Genomic DNA, 18,732 nt, shown 5'->3' with positions numbered 1-18,732 from the left:
AGTTTGGATCCAGATGAGACGCCACACAACGTGGTGTCTCATCAGGATCCAAATTGTTTGCTATTCTGATGGTATTCTTTAAAAAAAAATCGAAGAAAATGCTAATTTTAGAAATTCAGCAGACGACATTTTAGCAGACAACAAATTTCCCCACATGCAAAGGGTTAAAGAGTAGTTGAACACAAAGAGTAGTTGAACACAAGCTCCAGGGCCTTACTGATGGACATACAGACAGACATGCGCAAAGCTAATGCCTCCCATGTGTTGGGGCTTCTAATAATATTATATGACAATGTCAGTGTATTTTAACTCTCACCACCAACTCAGCTTTTAAGCTCGCCGTGGTGTAATGGATATGGTGTTCCCCTAGCAACCGGGAGGTTACAGTAGTGTAGGTTCCAGCTGGTGTTAATGGATTTATGAACAAAATAAGAAAATAAGGACTTACAACGCCCAAGAAGACAGTGGTTTATAAGGTGAAAACATGTGATTATTTACTCTTTGAAAGATTTCATTAGAACTGGTTCATGTATCACTGTTATTTTAGTATATGTTATTTAAGTTCTGCATATTGTTCCAAACTTAATATAGAATGATAATATGAGGAATTATTATTTGACATTACTCCACCCACTTCTGACCATTTCAGAAAGTGATATGACCTTATGCTAAATTTATTTGGGGCTTTTGTTAGGAAATATACAGTATTTTATAGTATACAACAAACAATGATAAGAGATCTGTTTTAACATAGCAGCAATCACACTCACATATTTATAAGTACAAATATTATGCTATAAAAACTTAACAATATTATATTCTATTTTATAATATATGTTATAGCTTATAAACACAGATGATATTTCTTAACACATATCAAACAAACAAGAACACGACTTTTTAAACCGTAGGAATGTGTATAAAGGGAAATGAAAGGAGCCCTTTTTCCAATGGTAGATGGGTTTTGCAACATTTGGTATTTAGATAAATTTTAAAACAAATTCTGCGAGTGTTTATACCGCCAGAAAACCCTATCAGCCCAGACAATTACTGCAATCGAACAATGTTTATACATTATAATTAATAGTACATTTCCTGTCTATGCTGGTCAAATAAGCAGTGATAGTTATAATATTTACATAAATAAATATTAAACTTCCACAGTTCAACATGAGGAACCGAGAAACACAGCCCATATGAACAACTTTACCGCTACTAAACACTCACTTTAAAGTAAACTTTACACTATTATTTAGCTACCTAAATACACAGTTTTGTAAACTGTTCAATAACAAAAAATAGCCTTTGGAATGCATTTTCAGATAAAATACAAAACACATCCAAAGTTACTGTAAGCAACAAGTATTACAAAAAAAAGAAAGGTAAATGACGACTCTTTTAAATTTTGATTCAAATTAAATGTAGACAATGGAATTTGAAAACACTTCAACACAGCTACTTATCAGGCGTGTGTATTAGAACCAACTGAGGGGAGGAAAATGGCCTACCCCCATAACAGGGTTCAACTAAACATCATATGTATATAGATCCAGCAAAGTTAATAACTATTTGTATATTTTCACATTTTTATGGACGGAAATAAGCTGAAATTTGGAATAATCACACACCTACTAATAATATCAATGCATGTAGTTAAGTGTTTAACTATTTCAGAGCTGGAACCAAATTTTGAAGGCCTTTGCAAACAGTTTGGATCTAGATGTCGCTGCGTCTCATCAGGATCCAAACTGTTTGCTATTCTGATAGTATTCTTTAACAAAAAATCGAAGAAAATGCTTATTTAGAAATTCAGCAGACAACATTTTAGCAGAGGACAAAGCAGCTTTCCCAGCATGCAAAGGGTTAACTTTGGTCAATTTTTCTTTCTGATCCCATGAATTTCTTAACCCAAAAAGTATATAGGAACATACTTTATCAGTCCACATAACATAAACAATATAGAAATAGAATTTGGAAACACTTCAAATCAGCTACAAAGTAACAAATATACACGTATTTACAATAGGATTAGGCATAACTGGGCTACACAAATGTTTTAACTATACTTCTACAGGAAAGTACCAATTCTTTGATTGTCAAAATTAAAATGTGATCAAGGGTTTCTTAGGCTATCTGAACAAAAATATCTTAAATCTTAAAAATAATTATCAGAATCCAAATTTAAAATATATAACTAAACAAAGTAAACAACAACATTTTTGTACAAATAACTCCATTAAATATATATACATTGATACAGTTACTCTAAGCTACATATAGTTTCAATTTATTGTAAGCTAAAGAGACTTCTATGCATACATTTCATGAAATGAAAACACTATGTTGATATACTAAGTCACTATGTTCTGTTTTAGTTTATATACTATGGTAGAACATGAAGAAATGATATTTTGTAAAAACTCAATTATCTGTGCATGTATAAATCAGAGGTTTTAATTGTTTACAAAATAATTACCACAGGTACTATATTTAACTTTGAGGACAGATACTATAATTGATTTTTACCACAGGTACTATTTTTGATTTTGAGGACAGGTACTATATTTGATTTTTACCACAGGTACTTTATTTGATTTGTATGACAGGTACTATATTTGATTTTTATGACAGGTAATTTATTTGATTTTTACCACAGGTACTATATTTGATTTTGAGGACAGGTACTATATTTGATTTTTATGACAGGTACTATATATGATTTTTACCATAGTTACTATATTTGATTTTGAGGACAGGTACTATATTTGATTTTTACCACAGGTACTTTATTTGATTTTTATGACAGGTACTTTATTTGATTTTTATGACAGGTACTACATTTGATTTTTATGACAGGCACTATATTTGATTTTACGACATGTACTATATTTGATTTTAACCAAAGATACTAGATTTGAGTTGAAACAATATTTTAAATGATTTGGAATAAACACAGGTAACAGTATTACAACATAAAGATAATACAGACAGTAAACACTCATAAATGGACATCCTACTCACATCCAACACATAGTGCAGTCTGGCCTTTAATATAGTTCCTGCATGGACACAATCTGCGTAAATTGTCTTGTTTTCCTACGCAGCTGAAAAGTAGTTCTTCTTGCTGTATAATACAGTCATTTGTTTTCGTGTCAAGGGCTGGGTAAAAGATGTCTGTGAGTGTTTTATTTGCTGCGCAGGCTGCCCCTTTCTGCATCAGACTATGGTGGGCATTGGCCTCAAGGAAATGGCTCGGCTCACAAATCAGATCTGAAAATACACATCAACAACTCGTACAACCTGCATTGTGCGAAAATAAGTCTTATGCCATATGCAGCCAGCATGGCTCCAGGCTTGGTTCAATAGAGTAACCAGAGGATGTTTTATATTTATAAAATAAGTTATTGATTATTATTAACAGCTTAGATATTAGTTTTTTGTAGTATATTAAAACATATTCTCTTTTTCAGCGATAAGTTTCATACTTTGAAATTTGAAACAAATCAAGAAGACCATGTGCCCATCACAATTTAAAAGCATGTTAAGTTTTTAAAAAGAAGAAAATATATATTTCGTTATGTTCCCTAATCGAAGAACCATCGCATGATCACATGACAACAAATTGTTCCATACTTTTTTCCCAGCAGACGTCTTTACAAGATTTTTCTGCTTCTCCAAACAGCAGTTTTACTGAGCTCTCTGGCGGCCATTTTGCCAGCTGGCGTTGGAACTGACAAAAGTTCTGATGCTCTATGTACGAGTTCATTCTCTGAATGAAGCCTTCTTCTGTAAACTCATATGGCAGGAATCCCTCAAACTACAAACCAAAAAAAAAAAAAAATTGATCAACAACATATTGCCCCCTTGGTGCAAAAAGGAACCATGTGACATTGAAATTGACATGGTATCTTTTTGAACAAATGCAGCAATATTTGTCAAATGAAAATTTATAAGTATCAAGGCCAACCATAATTGAATTGATTTTACTATTTAAATGTCAGGCACTCATATTTTATTACCGGATATCATGCTATTGGTTATATAATATTTAACAATCAAATACGGGTCTCATGGGCCTATCAGTAACCAAGAAGTATAAATAGATACATACTAATACAAAAGCACTATTTTGATGCCAACATGAATATTATTAAGGAAGTAATGTTATACTCGGCAAAACAACAGAAGAGACACACACCATAAAAACTATAAACACATTCAAATTACTATGTTATAAAAAAAAATACATTCCTATTTTTGATCCTTTAAAATATATCATTGACAAAGTTTTCCCCTGCAAATTGGAGAATACAGTCTGTTCCGAAATCCAGTCATTTTAACCCTTTCCCACTCAGAAGCAAAGTGAAAATGACCATGTGCAAACAGCATAAAACAGCATGCAGTCACTCGCAGTCTGTTCAGGTTTTATGCTGTTTGCTGCTCATCAGTATCTTAAAGTTGGAAATGAAGCCTTTAAAACTTGAATCTAGTAAGAAAGGCCTTTAATTAAATACAATTTTTGAAGGGACTACAAAGGTATAAAAATACATATCTAAGACGTAAAGGGTTACGCAAGCGTCTAAATGTGTTTGAGAGCCAGCCTAGCCTCATTGCCTTCAATAGAAGTCACTAATGAGAGCTCATAAATAAAAGCTAGTTTTACGTTATACACTTATTTATTATAGCTGGATTGCATCAAAACTCTTAGGCATATTGAAATGCTCTCAATCTGTTACCTGAATCGAACCAGTACTTGGTGTCTACGGAGGGGATCTAAAGAACACTTCTACAGTGGGGTTCGAACCCATGAAACCCCCCCCCCCCCTTCACAAGAATGCCAGTGATAATAACACAGCTGACCTTGTCTAGGTCGAGTATTTTCTGTACGGTGGTCCTAACTGCTTCTTCATCTTCAATGTTGATCGTGTAAACGTGAGGCTCCCCTATAAACTGTTCTGCATACGGATGCTGGCTCCAAAGCTAGAGTGAAGTACATGAGAGAATAGGAGTCTGGTTCTGGGAAAACCGTGCTTTATAGGTGTGCATAAAGTGTCATCCCAGATCAACCTGTGCAGTCAACACATGCTTATCAGGGACCACACTTTCCGTTTTTATATAATCTTATGGTTTAAAGGAAGTCTCTCATACCGAAAATCCAGTTTTGGTGAAAAGTGTTGTCCCAGATAAGCCTGTGCATACTGCACAGGCTAATCTTTGATGACACTTTACGCACATGCATAAAAACTTAAGAACGCTGCTGCTCATATTGTGAGAGCTTGCATAAAGATCTAGTTTATTGTGCGAGGCATAAAATTATGATAGGGAGGCATTGTCCACAGTGGCAAATATGTCTATACTTATAATAGTTATATTTATTTTATTTTATAATAATACTTTTAATATAACAATGCCTTCAGATTTAGATATACTGGACTTCAAAATTGTAAAGACATTTCCCCACTGAACAACATTATGTAATGTTCAAACTGTAAAAAAGGTGGCTACACGACATGTATTGTATTATGAATAGTGATTGAACAAGATTTGTCTTTGTCAGAAACACTATGACCCCTACTGCGCCACTTTCATTTTTAAAAATTTTGTTTATCATTTGGCAGGTACAGATCATTTTTACAAATGAAGTAATATTTTTAAAGGGATATAATAACAAGAGTGCCAAACTGTCACAAGATACGCCCGTTTGAAGGTTTTGGACACCATGCTTAATGCTTGAAATGCACTAAGTGACCTCGTGACCTTGTTTTGACCTGGCATAATCCATATTTAAACATGACCTAGATATCATTTAGACGCAACTTCTGACCAAATTTGGTGAAGATCAGATGAAAACTACTTCAATAAGAGAGCGGACACCATGCTAAATCCTTGAAATGCACTAAGTGACCCCGTGACCTAGTTTTTAACCCGACCCTAGATATTGTCTAGATACAACTTCTGACCAAGTTTGGTGAAGATTGGATGAAAACTATTTGAATTAGAGAGCGGACACTGCTGTGGACGCCGCCGCCCGTTTTTCAAAACGGGGGTATAAAAAAGATTACTTTTCTTGTGAAAATGATCTGTACCTGCCAAATGATAAATAGAAATTATCTCCCTTAAAAGCTTATTACTTCCCTTGGATTTGTTTTTTTTTTACCTTTGACCTTGAAGGATGACCTTGACCTTGACTTCTCACCACTCAAAATGTGCAGCTACATAAGATACACATGCATGCCAAATACCAAGTTGCTATCTTCAAAATTGCAAAAGTTATGGCCAATGTTAAAGTTTTTGGACGGACGGACGGACTGACGGACAGTTAAACTGCTATATGCAACCCTACTGGGGGCATAAAAACTTGAAATATAATTGAAACAAAGTGTTGATTTGTGCTGTGAAATGGCTCAGCCCCAGTCACAAATAGTGTCTCATAATTTTTTTTTAAAACTAACATATCATTTCTTCTTCACTTAAAATACATCACTATGTAAATCCTTTTGAGTGTACATGTTGCGTTTTATTAAGCATGAATTATTGATCAGCTTTATTATTAACAAGCCTTAGTTATTGAAAAGTCCCGAGCATTAACAAGTATCTTTTATTAAAAGGTGAAATTAATATGCTTCAAATATTTATTTACAAATGTACAATATTTCTGGACTACAACCCCACTGTATGAGCCTTGTTCAATAAAAACTGGGCTTAATACATGTGCCTGAAGAGTTGTCCTAGATTAGCCTGTGCACACTGCAAAGGCTAATAGCAAACAACACTTTCCGCATTGAAGGAATTTTTTATTTTAAATCCAGTGAAGACAGAAAGAGTCATTCCTGATTAGCCTGTGCAGACTGCACAGGCTAATCTTGGACAACACTTTACACACATGCATTATGCACAATTTTCCCCCAGAACAGGGCTTACATGACACTTCCTACCTCCCTTTCCGTAGGTTTCCCTTTGAAAAACGGGTTTGTGTTCCTGTTGTGAGATGTGGAGAACTTCGGGTTAATGTACACGGCCCCGTAAGCAATTGCCTCCAGGGGAGCAGGACCCTCGTAGGGAAATCCCAGTCCCAGGAATATCTGTAAAGTTTAAACTCCTTTATTTAAGCTCAATTGCATAGAAAGTCTCAGGCTTATTGAAACACTCTCAAGTCCGTTTCCTGGGTAGACCAAGTACTTGGGGTCTTAAGGGGTGATCAAAACAATCATCCCACTGTTGGGATGGATCCCCTGACGTCCCAGTTGATATGTGGACACCATATCCACTGCACCACAGCGACAATAGGCATATAAAAAATATAAATATTATATAATTTTATGTAGGGGAGGAAACTTCCTACTTAACAAGGGGCGGGAACTCCTCATCAAACAGTGAGTTTTATTACACAATGATAATTAAACTCAAGAAAAATATCAGGGCAGAAATTCTTAATAACACCTGCTAGCCTTTTAATTTTAGGGAAAGTGACCATCTGCCTGTAAAATAATGGATAATGTATACTACATGACATTAAACAAACAGAAGAGGACAAAATGTATGGGTTGCTTAAATGAGACCCAAAGGAATGTAACTGACCTGAGCTACTGTTGTGATGTTTGTGTAATAGACATGATTTCTGATCTTGCATTTTTACACTATATGGCACAGGCTGAATCTGGACTAAAGTATATGACACAGGCTCAATCTGGACTACACTATATGACATTGGCTCAATCGTTACTACACTATATGACACAGGCTCAATCTGGACTACACTATATGACACAGGCTCAATCTGGACTACACTATATGACACAGGCTCAATCAAGACTACACTACATGACACAGGCTCAATCTGGACTACACTACATGACACAAGCTCAATCTGGACTACACTACATGACACAGTCTCAATCTTGTCTACACTTAATGACACAGGCTCAATCTGGACTACAATATAGGACACAGGCTCAATCAAGACTACACTACCGTATATGACAAAGGCTCAATCTGGACTAAACTACATGACACAGGTTCAATCTGGACTACACTACATGACACAGGCTCAATCTGGACTACACTACATGACACAGGCTCAATCTGGACTACACTACATGACACAGGCTCAATCTGGACTACACTACATGACACAAGCTCAATCTGGACTACACTACATGACACAGGCTCAATCTGGACTACACTTTATGACACAGGCTCAATCTGGACTACACATTATGAAACAGGCTCAATCTGGACTACACTTTATGACACAGGCTCAATCTGGACTACACTATATGACACAAGCTAAATCTGGACTACACTATATGACACAGGCTCAATCTGGACTACACTATATGACACAGGCTCAATCTGAACTACACTATATGACACAGATTCAATCTGGACTACACTATATGACACATGCTCAATCTGGACTACACTTTAATACACAGAATCAATCTGGGCTAAACTTTATTACACAGACTCAATCTGGACTACACTGTTTGACACATGCTCAAGCTGGACTACACTTTAATACACAGAATCAATCTGGACTACACTTTATTACACAGACTCAATCTGGACTACACAATATGACACAGACTCAATCTGGACTTCATATATGACACAGGCTTAATCTGGACTACACTTTATGACACAGGGTCAATCTGGACTACACTTTATGACACAGGCTCAATGTTGACTAAACTATATGACACAGACCCAATCTGGACTACACCATATGACACATGCTCAATCTGGACTACACCATAATACACAAGCTCAATCTGGACTATACTTTATGACACAGACTCTATCTGGACTAAACTGTATGACACAGACTCGATCTGGACTACACTTTATGACACAGGCTCAATCTGGACTACACATTATGACACAGGCTCAATCTGGACTACACTTTATGACACAGGCTCAATCTGGACTACACTATATGACACAGGCTCAATCTGGACTACACTATATGACACAGGCTCAATCTGTACTACACTATATGGCACAGACTCAATCTGGACTACACATTATTACACAGACTCAATCTGGACTACACTATATGATACAGACTCGATCTGGACTACACTATATGACACAAGCTCAATCTGGACTACACTATATGACACAGGCTCAATCTGGACTACACTATATGACACAGGCTCAATCTGGACTACACATTATTACACAGACTCAATATGGACTACACATAATTACACAAACTTAATCTGGACTACACATTATTACACAGACTCAATCTGGACTACACTATATGACACAGACTCAATCTTGACTACACTATATGACACAGACTCAATCTGGACTACACATTATTACACAGACTCGATCTGGACTACACTTTATGACACAGACTCAATCTGGACTACACTACATGACACAGACTCAATCTGGACTACACTATATGACACAGGCTCAATCTGGACTACACATTATTACACATACTCAATCTGGACTACACTATATGACACAGACTCGATCTGGACTACACTATATGACACAGACTCAATCTGGACTACACATTATTTAAAGAGAATTCAGAAATAAAGACTTAGAACCTTTACACGAGTTTATTCATTTGTTTTGGCCATCCAAAGCTGGTACAACAACAACAACATACAAAGATTAAAGAACATGTTAATAGTGTGTAATATGTGGGATGAAAAGGCCGTGTTACGTTACTGACTATATGATTATGTCTTAAGGACTCGACTATAGTCAGAGGTCGGGAGGTCTCCATGGCCGAGAGTAAGCCGGGCTGAGCAACAAGAGTTCCCTCTTAATAAAATGCATATATATCAATTTGGCTAGCAACTGTTAATAGTGGGTAACGCAACAACCCAAGAAAACGCAACGCAACACGCAATGCAACACGCAAAATCCGGGTCGCCAAGTACTGTGGGCGAGTCCCGGGCCACCAGAACGACGCAATGCAACTCGCCCCACGCAATTGGGGTGACGGACAACAGTCAGTGAAGCAAAGTTGAGACACAACATGTGTCGTGCATTAACACCGACTCATATGCAATATAACCCACAGAATTATATATATAATTACATTATAGTTTATTATTTTCTGCCCAACTGCCTAACCGTAACTCCCTGTTGATTGGCGACACAGAGGAGCCGGTGAGACAAGCCCAATGAAAAATGAAGCCTATAGTGAAACCCTTGATGTTTTTTGCCCAACTGTGGTTCCCTCAAACCACCGTGATAAACGACCGATTGTAAGAGGGTGCACAGGTCCCAATGTGAGTACTAGTATACATTAACAGCTCAGTGAAAGTATATTACTGTACCCAGCCCGACTGACTCTCGGCCAATGTAAATTTTCCGCCACAAAATTGGTGAAAGCAATTTCCCCAGAAATTTACATTCCTTGCAACAGATTTCTCTTTACAACTTCAATGAGACCATCAAGATAAAAATGGAGCCCCAGAGTATTTAGGTGCACACCATCCGGGCGGAAAAAACCCTGCTCGTCGGCGGAGATGTCCGGCCGCCAGTAGTCCGACTTGCCTGTGGACGACACCTCCACACGACCGAAGCGATTGACTCCCCTCATCTTGCGCATGTCCTGTAGATCCCAGCTACCCCGGTTCAGGATGTCGGTCCATATGAGGATCGTCTCAGGCCAGGCATCCCGGAGGTAGCGGATTTCAGCACGCATGATGTCAAAGAGGTCCTTAAGGGGAACCTTGATGTCATTTCCACCCAGATGGATGACAGCAACCTTAGGGGCGTTGTTAAATAACACTGCCATTTCAATTTCCTTGCGCAAATCCCCCCAGCCTGCTCCCCTGTAACAATGCCAAGCAACTTGCTGTTGGAGCCTTGGTACATTTCCCGTCAAATAGAGTTGGGAGGCCCAGTATGGAATGGAATCGCCTATTACCCACACATCTAAAAGGAATAAACCATAATGGTACACAAATTGTCACAAACGAATATATGGGTGTGTTATTTTCTAACGGATGTAAGATTTGTAGGCAGTAGACTTCCAGCGGCCCAATTCCATAATGGCCTCTGTTGTGACACCCTGTGTTGCTAAGTCTGTTGCCCTGCCAATGCGGAAACTATGTGTTCTGAAATGTGAGCTGGAAAACTCTGTTAAGTAAAGGCACTTCTGAAGTACAGCATTGAATTGGTACCTTGTCACAGGTTTTCCATCTGCATGACAAAAGAAAGGACCCGACACTGCAGGGCGACGTGCCAAAAAACGTTGAATTGCTTCTAGCGGGCAAGGTGGGGAAGGTTCACATGGAATTTTGACCTGTATGGGCAAGCCATGTTGATTAGTTTTAAAAACATTAAGGGTGATAATAAGCTTCCGGGCACTTGTGTCGACCTTTATTGCTGGATACTGTATTCCAGAGTTTGGTGACAATGGGTTAGTCGCCACTAATTCGCTCACTCGGAATAACCCAAAGTATGCCACGCTGAACAGAGCTTGAAACAGAGTTGACTCATAAATGTTATAACATGCGTTGGGGGCTGCTTGGCAAATAGCCTTTAAGATAGGCCTTGTAATGGGATCCCTTGGGTCGGGGACTTTATTTCTGGACCTATGACAGCCCTCCAGCGTTTTCTTAACAATAAACATATCGAATAGGCACTGGCCGCCTTTTATTTTTTGTAAGTAGTTTACGCCAGCAATATATGTACTTATCGTGCTAGGTGCAAGACCGGATTCAAAGCAAAAGGTAATGAACAAAATGACGACCTTGTCTGTTACTGGCCAGATCAAGGGGAAATTATATGTTGTTCTGAACTGATCAAAAGCCTTTAAACTAGTGATGTATGTTGCCTGAGTGTTCACGGAAGTGCCTGCCACTGTAAGTACTGCTGCTCTTTGGTGAAGATATCCCAAAGAAAACTGGGAACGTTGTCCGGTATGTCTGCTGCTTCTGGCGCCAGAGCCCTGAACCGTGTCATCTGAAAACGAGAAAGTGCATCGCAAATGTCATTGCTAGCACCTGGAACATGTGAGGCCTTAATGAGGATATTCTTTTGTAGGCATCTCATGGTTAATATGCGTACCAGTGTCATCACAGGTTCTGACTTGGCTGAAAGTTTGTTCAGAATGTGGACAACAGCAATGTTATCACAATTAAATCTAATTTTCTTATTACAGAGATCATCACCCCATACAAACATAGCAACCACAATGGGAAACAATTCTAAAACTGTAATGTCCTGGAGTAGGCCCTCTTCCAGCCAGGCTGGCGGCCAGGCCCCTTGGCACCATCTCCCATGAAAGAAGGCACCAAAGCCCAGGCCTATGGCACCTGCACTGTCTGAGTAAAGTTGGGATTCCTCATTTGAGATCCAAAACCGGTCGTGAAAAACAGAAATGCCATTGTGGTATTTGAAAAACTGGAGCCACATCATTAAATCTTTGCGTATTTCTTTTGTTAATCTGCAATGGTGATGGGGTTTTGTTAGCCCGCAGGTTTTGTCGATCAAGCGTCGACAAAAAGGCCTTCCTAATGGGATGGCACGGCAACAAAAGTTCAAAGAGCCAATAAGAGACTGTATTTCTTTAAGGGTTGCCTTTTGTTTTGACACGAGGGCTTCTATTTTCTCTCTAACTTGTTGTAGTTTAGGTTGGGGGATGCGTATTTCCATTTTGTTGGTGTCCAGGATCAAACCCAAGAATGTCAGGATAGTGGTGGGGCCATCGGTCTTTTCCTCAGCGACTGGAACGCCCAAGTTTGATGTTACCGACCGGAAAGTGGCCATGTTTTCTAAGCAAGAGGTATATGATGTGTTCGCCCCTAGAAAATCATCTAGGTATTGTATTAGATCCCCTGAGGTGAAATTTTGTTTTATGCAAAACTTTAGGAATTTAGCAAAACGTTCAAATATAGCACAGCTAATAGAAGCGCCGAAAACTAAAGCTTTATCAAAGTAGAAAAGATTATTAACTGAGAAGCCCAACAAATGAAAATCTGTAGGACTGATGGGTATCAAGCGAAATGCTGATTCTAAATCCATTTTAAATAGGTAACAATTCTGGCCAAACTGCTGGATCGTGTCCACCGCTGCATCAAACTCGGTGTAATGAACTGAAGTTAAGATTGGATCAATGAAATCGTTTATCGATCTTCCCTCCGGAAATGACAAATGGTGAATGAGTCTGAATTTACCTGGAGTTGATTTTGGAACCAGGCCAAGGGGGCTTACAATTAGGGTTTTAAATGGCTTATGCGTAAATGGGCCAGCTACCCGACCCGCCGAGATCTCATGATTAATCTTATCCAGCAACAGTATGGGTTGTTCAATTGCTGATTTGAGGTTTTTTGAGTCACGCCCCGTCCTAGGACCCGTGTAATGTAATGAGAACCCATTCTTAAAGCCGTCAATTAAGAACTCTGATTCAGATTGATTATAGTTGTTACAAAGTTTTTTGAGGACCTCAATATTTATAGGAGAGTGTGCTAGTGAGTAAAGGTTATTAGAAGTGGAAACAGTTTTAATGTCTGTTTGGTCGACTGGCGAAGCCTCTGCCACGGCCTCGAAAGGAGTTGTTAGGACGTCCTTGGGTTGAGCTGAAATGTGGTGGCCGGGTTTTCCATGATTGTGCTCCAAAAGCTTGTCTTTGGGCTTGTGAGTGGTTGGGGCAGTTCATCTCTGCGTGTGACGCACCACAACTGGAGCAGTGGTGGGCAAACTTACAATTTGGCCAGGAGCATCTGCCTTTGTTATAATCATTACAAGTGTATCTCGGGTTTGCATTTGATGTGTGAGCGGCATTTTCCCTCAACGAGATGCAGCGCCACCACAGGTCATTGTTGATGCAGCCCCAAGACGCGGGGGTCTGAGCTTGGCGGAGACGGAACTGTTCGTCGTACGTCCTCCATGCTGAACCGCCTTGGCGGACTGCACATTCACGGATTGTGTACGCATAGTGAAGTAACTCCGATGTTTTATCAGGATGAGCCTTCAAGTAGATGGATGAAAAAATTAAAAAGGCATCGGTCCACTTTTCAATGGACATGATCTTGTCTTTGCACTCAGACTGTTTGGTTTCTAATTTGCCTTCTGAATTGATGATCAGATAACCCCCTGAGCAAAGGGCATTCAGCTCAATTCCTCCTTTTAGAAGGATTGCCAAGTTAATATACTCTCCACGAATTATTTGTTGTTTAATTTGAATTGGTACGTGGATGGCTAGATCGTCGTTTGAAAGGCGGACTTGCTGCAATGCAGCGGTGTTTGAAATAGCAGGACTGTCGATTAGGGGTTGTTGCATGAAAGGTGTGTTTGGTACGACAGACTGTGTAATGGATGGACGTTCAGGGTGATCAAATGGTGGTAAAGTGTTTCCCACCGAGCCACACCCAGCCGTGTTAATATCTCGCACAATGCCAGACTGAGCAATAATGTGTTCGAAATCGATTACATTGCGATTATTACCCGATTCCCCCGAATCTGTGGGTCCATCGATGGGTGGTAATGCCTCCTGCGCCCGGCGTTTCCTACCACGACCTCTGCCCGACATGGTTTACGATTACAAGCGATTCAATTTCAAACCAAGAAAATGTGTCTGTCTGCAAATGTTCGTTACCGGATGAAGTAATCAGACTGGACTTTAGACAATGAAAACCGAGGGTTCCGAATGTGAACAAATAGACGACGAAACAGCTGAATTGCATAAATAATATAATTTATTCTTAAAGGAATAAATTGCTTTATTACACAGACTCGATCTGGACTACACTATATGACACAGACTCAATCTGGACTATACTTTATGACACAGACTCAATCTGGACTATACTTTATGACACAGACTCTATCTGGACTAAACTGTATGACACAGACTCAATCTGGACTACACATTATGACACAGACTCAATCTGGACTATACTTTATGACACAGACTCTATCTGGACTAAACTGTATGACACAGACTCGATCTGGACTACACTTTATGACACAGGCTCAATCTGGACTACACATTATGACACAGGCTCAATCTGGACTACACTTTATGACACAGACTCAATCTGGACTACACTATATGACACAGGCTCAATCTGGACTACACTATATGACACAGGCTCAATCTGGACTACACTATATGACACAGACTCAATCTGGACTACACATTATTACACAGACTCAATCTGGACTACACTATATGACACAGACTCGATCTGGACTACACTATATGACACAGGCTCAATCTGGACTACACTATATGACACAGGCTCAATCTGGACTACACTATATGACACAGACTCAATCTGGACTACACATTATGACACAGACTCAATCTGGACTACACTACATGACACAGACTCAATCTGGACTACACTATATGGCACAGGCTCAATCTGGACTACACATTATTACACAGACTCAATCTGGACTACACATTATTACACAGACTCGATCTGGACTACACTATATGACACAGACTCAATCTGGACTACACATTATTACACAGACTCGATCTGGACAACACTTTATAACACAGACTCAATCTGGACTACACTTTATGACACAGACTCAATCTGGACTACACTATATGACACAGGCTCAATCCGGACTACACTATATGACACATACTCAATCTGGACTACAATTTATTACACAGACTCAATCTGGACTACACTTTATGACACAGGCTCAATCTGGACTACACTATGTGACACAGGCTCAATCTGGACTACACTATATGACACAGGTTCAATCTGGACTACACTATATACACAGGCTCAATCTGGACTACACAATAAGACACAGGCTCAATCTGGACTACACTATATGACACAGGCTCAATCGGCACAGAGACATCATTGGAAGAAGCAAATATGTTGAAATGATATCCCCCGCAAAATTAATTTTGTTTATGGATGGGTGCAAATTCCTTGGTATACTGTATAATCCTCAAAAAAATTTAAGTGCAGGGTTATTGTTTTATGCATTTCAATTCTACCGATTATATACACCCATAAAGTTTCAGGATTAAATCTTGTATCATATTGAATATATAGCCCTGAAAAATGAAATCATACAAGAACAACAAAGGGAAGTAATTCTTATTCAGGATATTGGAGGGTTTTTGTTAGTGTGCAATGCAATGCTCTTCAGTTGCATTTCTCCTCATTGATATCAATACAACTATTTAGTTTCATGTTGAAATCTTGTATTGTACCTGAGATATAGCCCTGAACAATACCATCATATAAACACAATTACTTCTATTTAAGAAAGTTTAGGGTTATGATTCTTGCAGATGGAACTTCTCCTCATTGATATATATATGCAACTATGAGGTTTCATGTTCGAAAGTTTCTGAGATATTAGCCCTGAAAAGTTTGTGAAAGACAGACGGACAGACAAACAGACAATTCCAATTTTACAAAACAATTATTTTGACAAAGTTTCACAATAAGTAAAAGAAGCCATTTTGAAATTAATGTAACATATTTTTATTATTAAGTCTGGATTATGCATTATTATTATTTTTCATCATGTCTGCATCCTTGCAGCCGTGTGTTTAAACGGACCAAATTCAATCTCTCTCTGAACGATTCTTATCATTACAACCTAAAGTTCTGAGCAAGTTTCATAATGGAAGAGCCAATATGTGATTTCTTGCAAGTTCAAAATGTTCTAATATTCCCATATCGTCGCTGTCGTTCTCAAACCTCGTAGCTACAAAATGCTAACTTTTCAGGAGAGAAAAAAACGTCTCATTTTTTTAATAGGAAACCTCGTTGTTGCAAATAAATAAAATTATAAAAACGTTTTTGTCAAATTTGTGCAAACGAAACGACGTACCTATAGGTGAAATGGCGTCGCTACGACTTTTCGAAAAAAAAAAAGGCAACAATCATTCTACAACATTTCGTCACGTCACGTGGCTTTTTCAAGGGCTCTGATTGGCGTAGAGCTACGAGATATAGCACAAAACACGCGCCAGACTTCATATATTCGGAAAAGACGAAAAAAATATTTTTAAAATTTTGGAGCTACGAGGTTTGAGAACGACAGCGACGATATAAATGAAACTTCTACGCCCTTGGCAGGTCACGTTGTGCAACCGACAACACCTATTTTCAAACTGGGCCTAGATATCTTTAGACTAAATTTTTGAGCAAGTTGAATAATGACAGGGCGAAAACACAAGACTTCAAGAAAGTTCACAAGCTTTCTTAAATTTGACCTAGTGGCCATACATTACCAAGATAAAAACTAGCAAGATATGTTTGTCAGAAACACTTTGTCCACTTCTGCGCCGCTTTGAATCTATATATTTGACCTTTGACCTTGAAGGATGACCTTACCCTTTTACCACTCAAAATGTGCAGCTTCATGAGATACACATGCATGCCAAATATGAAGTTGCTACCTTCAATATTGCAAAAGTTACAGCAAAATGTGAAAGTTGGAGCAAACAAACACACCAACCAACCAACCAACAGACAGACCAACAGACAGACCAACAGACAGATCAACAGACAGGGCAAACACAATATGTCCCCACTATAACGGTGGGGGACGTGAAAAAGAGTGTACATAACGTAAATGTTTAAATGCACAATGAATGAAAGGTCACAGTCAGCATGTTGAGGACAAGTAAGGTACAAATGACTTAAGGTAGCGCTGCATTTAAATAGTACATAGAAGTGCATTTCTGAGATACTCTAAGACAATTTTATGAGTAGAACCAGTACATGCCATCTTCAGAGAAACGTTCCCTGAGTGGTGATCTTAGCTGGGACCTCCAGAGTGCTCAGTAGAAACCATCTCCAGTATGCCAGTATCAAATTGTTAGCCGTATTGGACGTATGTTCCTTAAGAACACATGGTATTTAGCGCAGTAAATTAGTGGGAAAGTATTAAGGTAAGTAGATCTCTTGCATGAACCGTTTCATGACCCATATATGACCTTTTGAATGACCCATTTCACTGATCCCAAACCTTTGACTGCCGCAGCAATTTGTGTAGCTCCTCCCCATTCAGTAGTCCATGATTCTCCACATAGGCCGGGAGTTTGAGGGGCTTATTGTCCTCGCTGTATACAGTCCCGTGGATCAAAATACCAGACTTGTTTACTGTGTCCAGGTAACTGGTCTTACCCTGTACAAAGAGAATGATTTATACAGCCTTCAATCTTTGAAAGTTGGAATCTACAAATGTGTCCTGGCATCATGTCTGAAAACATAATTGGCCATGGCGTTGTGGCAGCAATTTTTTTAGAATATGGGTAAAATACCCACACCAGCCCAACTGGGAAAAAGTTGCTCATTTAAACCCCTGAAATAAGCACAATTTGCGTCAAGAAATCTTCAAACTGGGAAATTGGTGTATTTTATTTTCTGCTTACAAATACTTTAACATTGAAAAAATGGTGTTGTCAATTTGTCAATATTATATGTTCTAAGGTTCAAGCCAAAAAGCTTCATAGAGAAATTAAATAAATATTGCATTTTATTTACAAAATATTTAATTTTTGAAACCTTCAATTGTAATTTTTTCTTTCTTATAATAAACAAGAGATGTGTTTGTCAGAAACACAACGCCCCCTATTGCGCCGCTTTGAAGCCATATATTTGACCTTTGACCTTAAAGGATAACCTTCACCTTTCACCATTCAAAATGTGCATCTCCATGAGATACACATGCATCCCAAATAACAAGTTGCTATCTTTAATAATGCAAAAGTTATTGCAAAACTTTAGCCAAGGTTAAAGACACACACAA

At 38.6% G+C, this 18,732-nt stretch overlaps 2 protein-coding genes across 3 annotated transcripts in view; both read right to left on the bottom strand.

Moving 5' to 3' along the window:
* Window positions 1–356: 356 nt before the first annotated feature.
* The window catches only part of LOC127846997 (alpha-1,6-mannosylglycoprotein 6-beta-N-acetylglucosaminyltransferase A-like), a 72,305-nt gene continuing 53,929 nt past the window's right edge, over window positions 357–18,732 (bottom strand). The window contains exons 13-17 of the mRNA XM_052378472.1: window positions 17,950–18,108; window positions 6,936–7,082; window positions 4,861–4,980; window positions 3,634–3,817; window positions 357–3,270 (exon numbers count right to left, since the gene is read on the bottom strand). Of these exons, the coding sequence (XP_052234432.1) occupies window positions 3,014–3,270; window positions 3,634–3,817; window positions 4,861–4,980; window positions 6,936–7,082; window positions 17,950–18,108 (867 nt within the window). The 3' untranslated portion in view covers window positions 357–3,013. The remainder of the gene's footprint in view (window positions 3,271–3,633; window positions 3,818–4,860; window positions 4,981–6,935; window positions 7,083–17,949; window positions 18,109–18,732) is intronic.
* Window positions 9,567–14,644, bottom strand: LOC127846999 (uncharacterized). 2 transcript variants are annotated; one of them, XM_052378476.1, is made up of 2 exons: window positions 14,431–14,644; window positions 9,567–10,914 (listed from the first exon to the last, which is right to left on the bottom strand). In XM_052378476.1, the coding sequence occupies exons 1-2, from the start codon at window positions 14,513–14,515 to the stop codon at window positions 10,382–10,384; spliced, it is 618 nt and encodes a 205-aa protein (XP_052234436.1). In that variant the 5' UTR covers window positions 14,516–14,644; the 3' UTR covers window positions 9,567–10,381. The 2 variants fall into 2 exon arrangements, with proteins under 2 accessions (XP_052234436.1, XP_052234435.1); XM_052378475.1 differs by having other exon boundaries at window positions 9,567–11,946; window positions 14,431–14,637.

The sequence above is a fragment of the Dreissena polymorpha genome, chromosome 10 (assembly GCF_020536995.1).
Source record: "Dreissena polymorpha isolate Duluth1 chromosome 10, UMN_Dpol_1.0, whole genome shotgun sequence".
NCBI classification, from domain to species: domain Eukaryota; kingdom Metazoa; phylum Mollusca; class Bivalvia; order Myida; family Dreissenidae; genus Dreissena; species Dreissena polymorpha.
The sequence above is the reverse complement of the archived record's forward strand: the minus strand, read 5'-3'. Positions and strand labels throughout refer to the sequence as shown.

Excerpts from the sequence above, each read along its gene's own strand:
- LOC127846999 (XM_052378475.1), bottom strand. The coding sequence starts at position 14,515 with ATGTCGGGCAGAGGTCGTGGTAGGAAACGCCGGGCGCAGGAGGCATTA. Across the intron at positions 11,947-14,430 it reads CACAGATTCGGGGGAATCGG|ATGACACGGTTCAGGGCTCT; the intron begins GTAATAATCGCA and ends TCTCGTTTTCAG.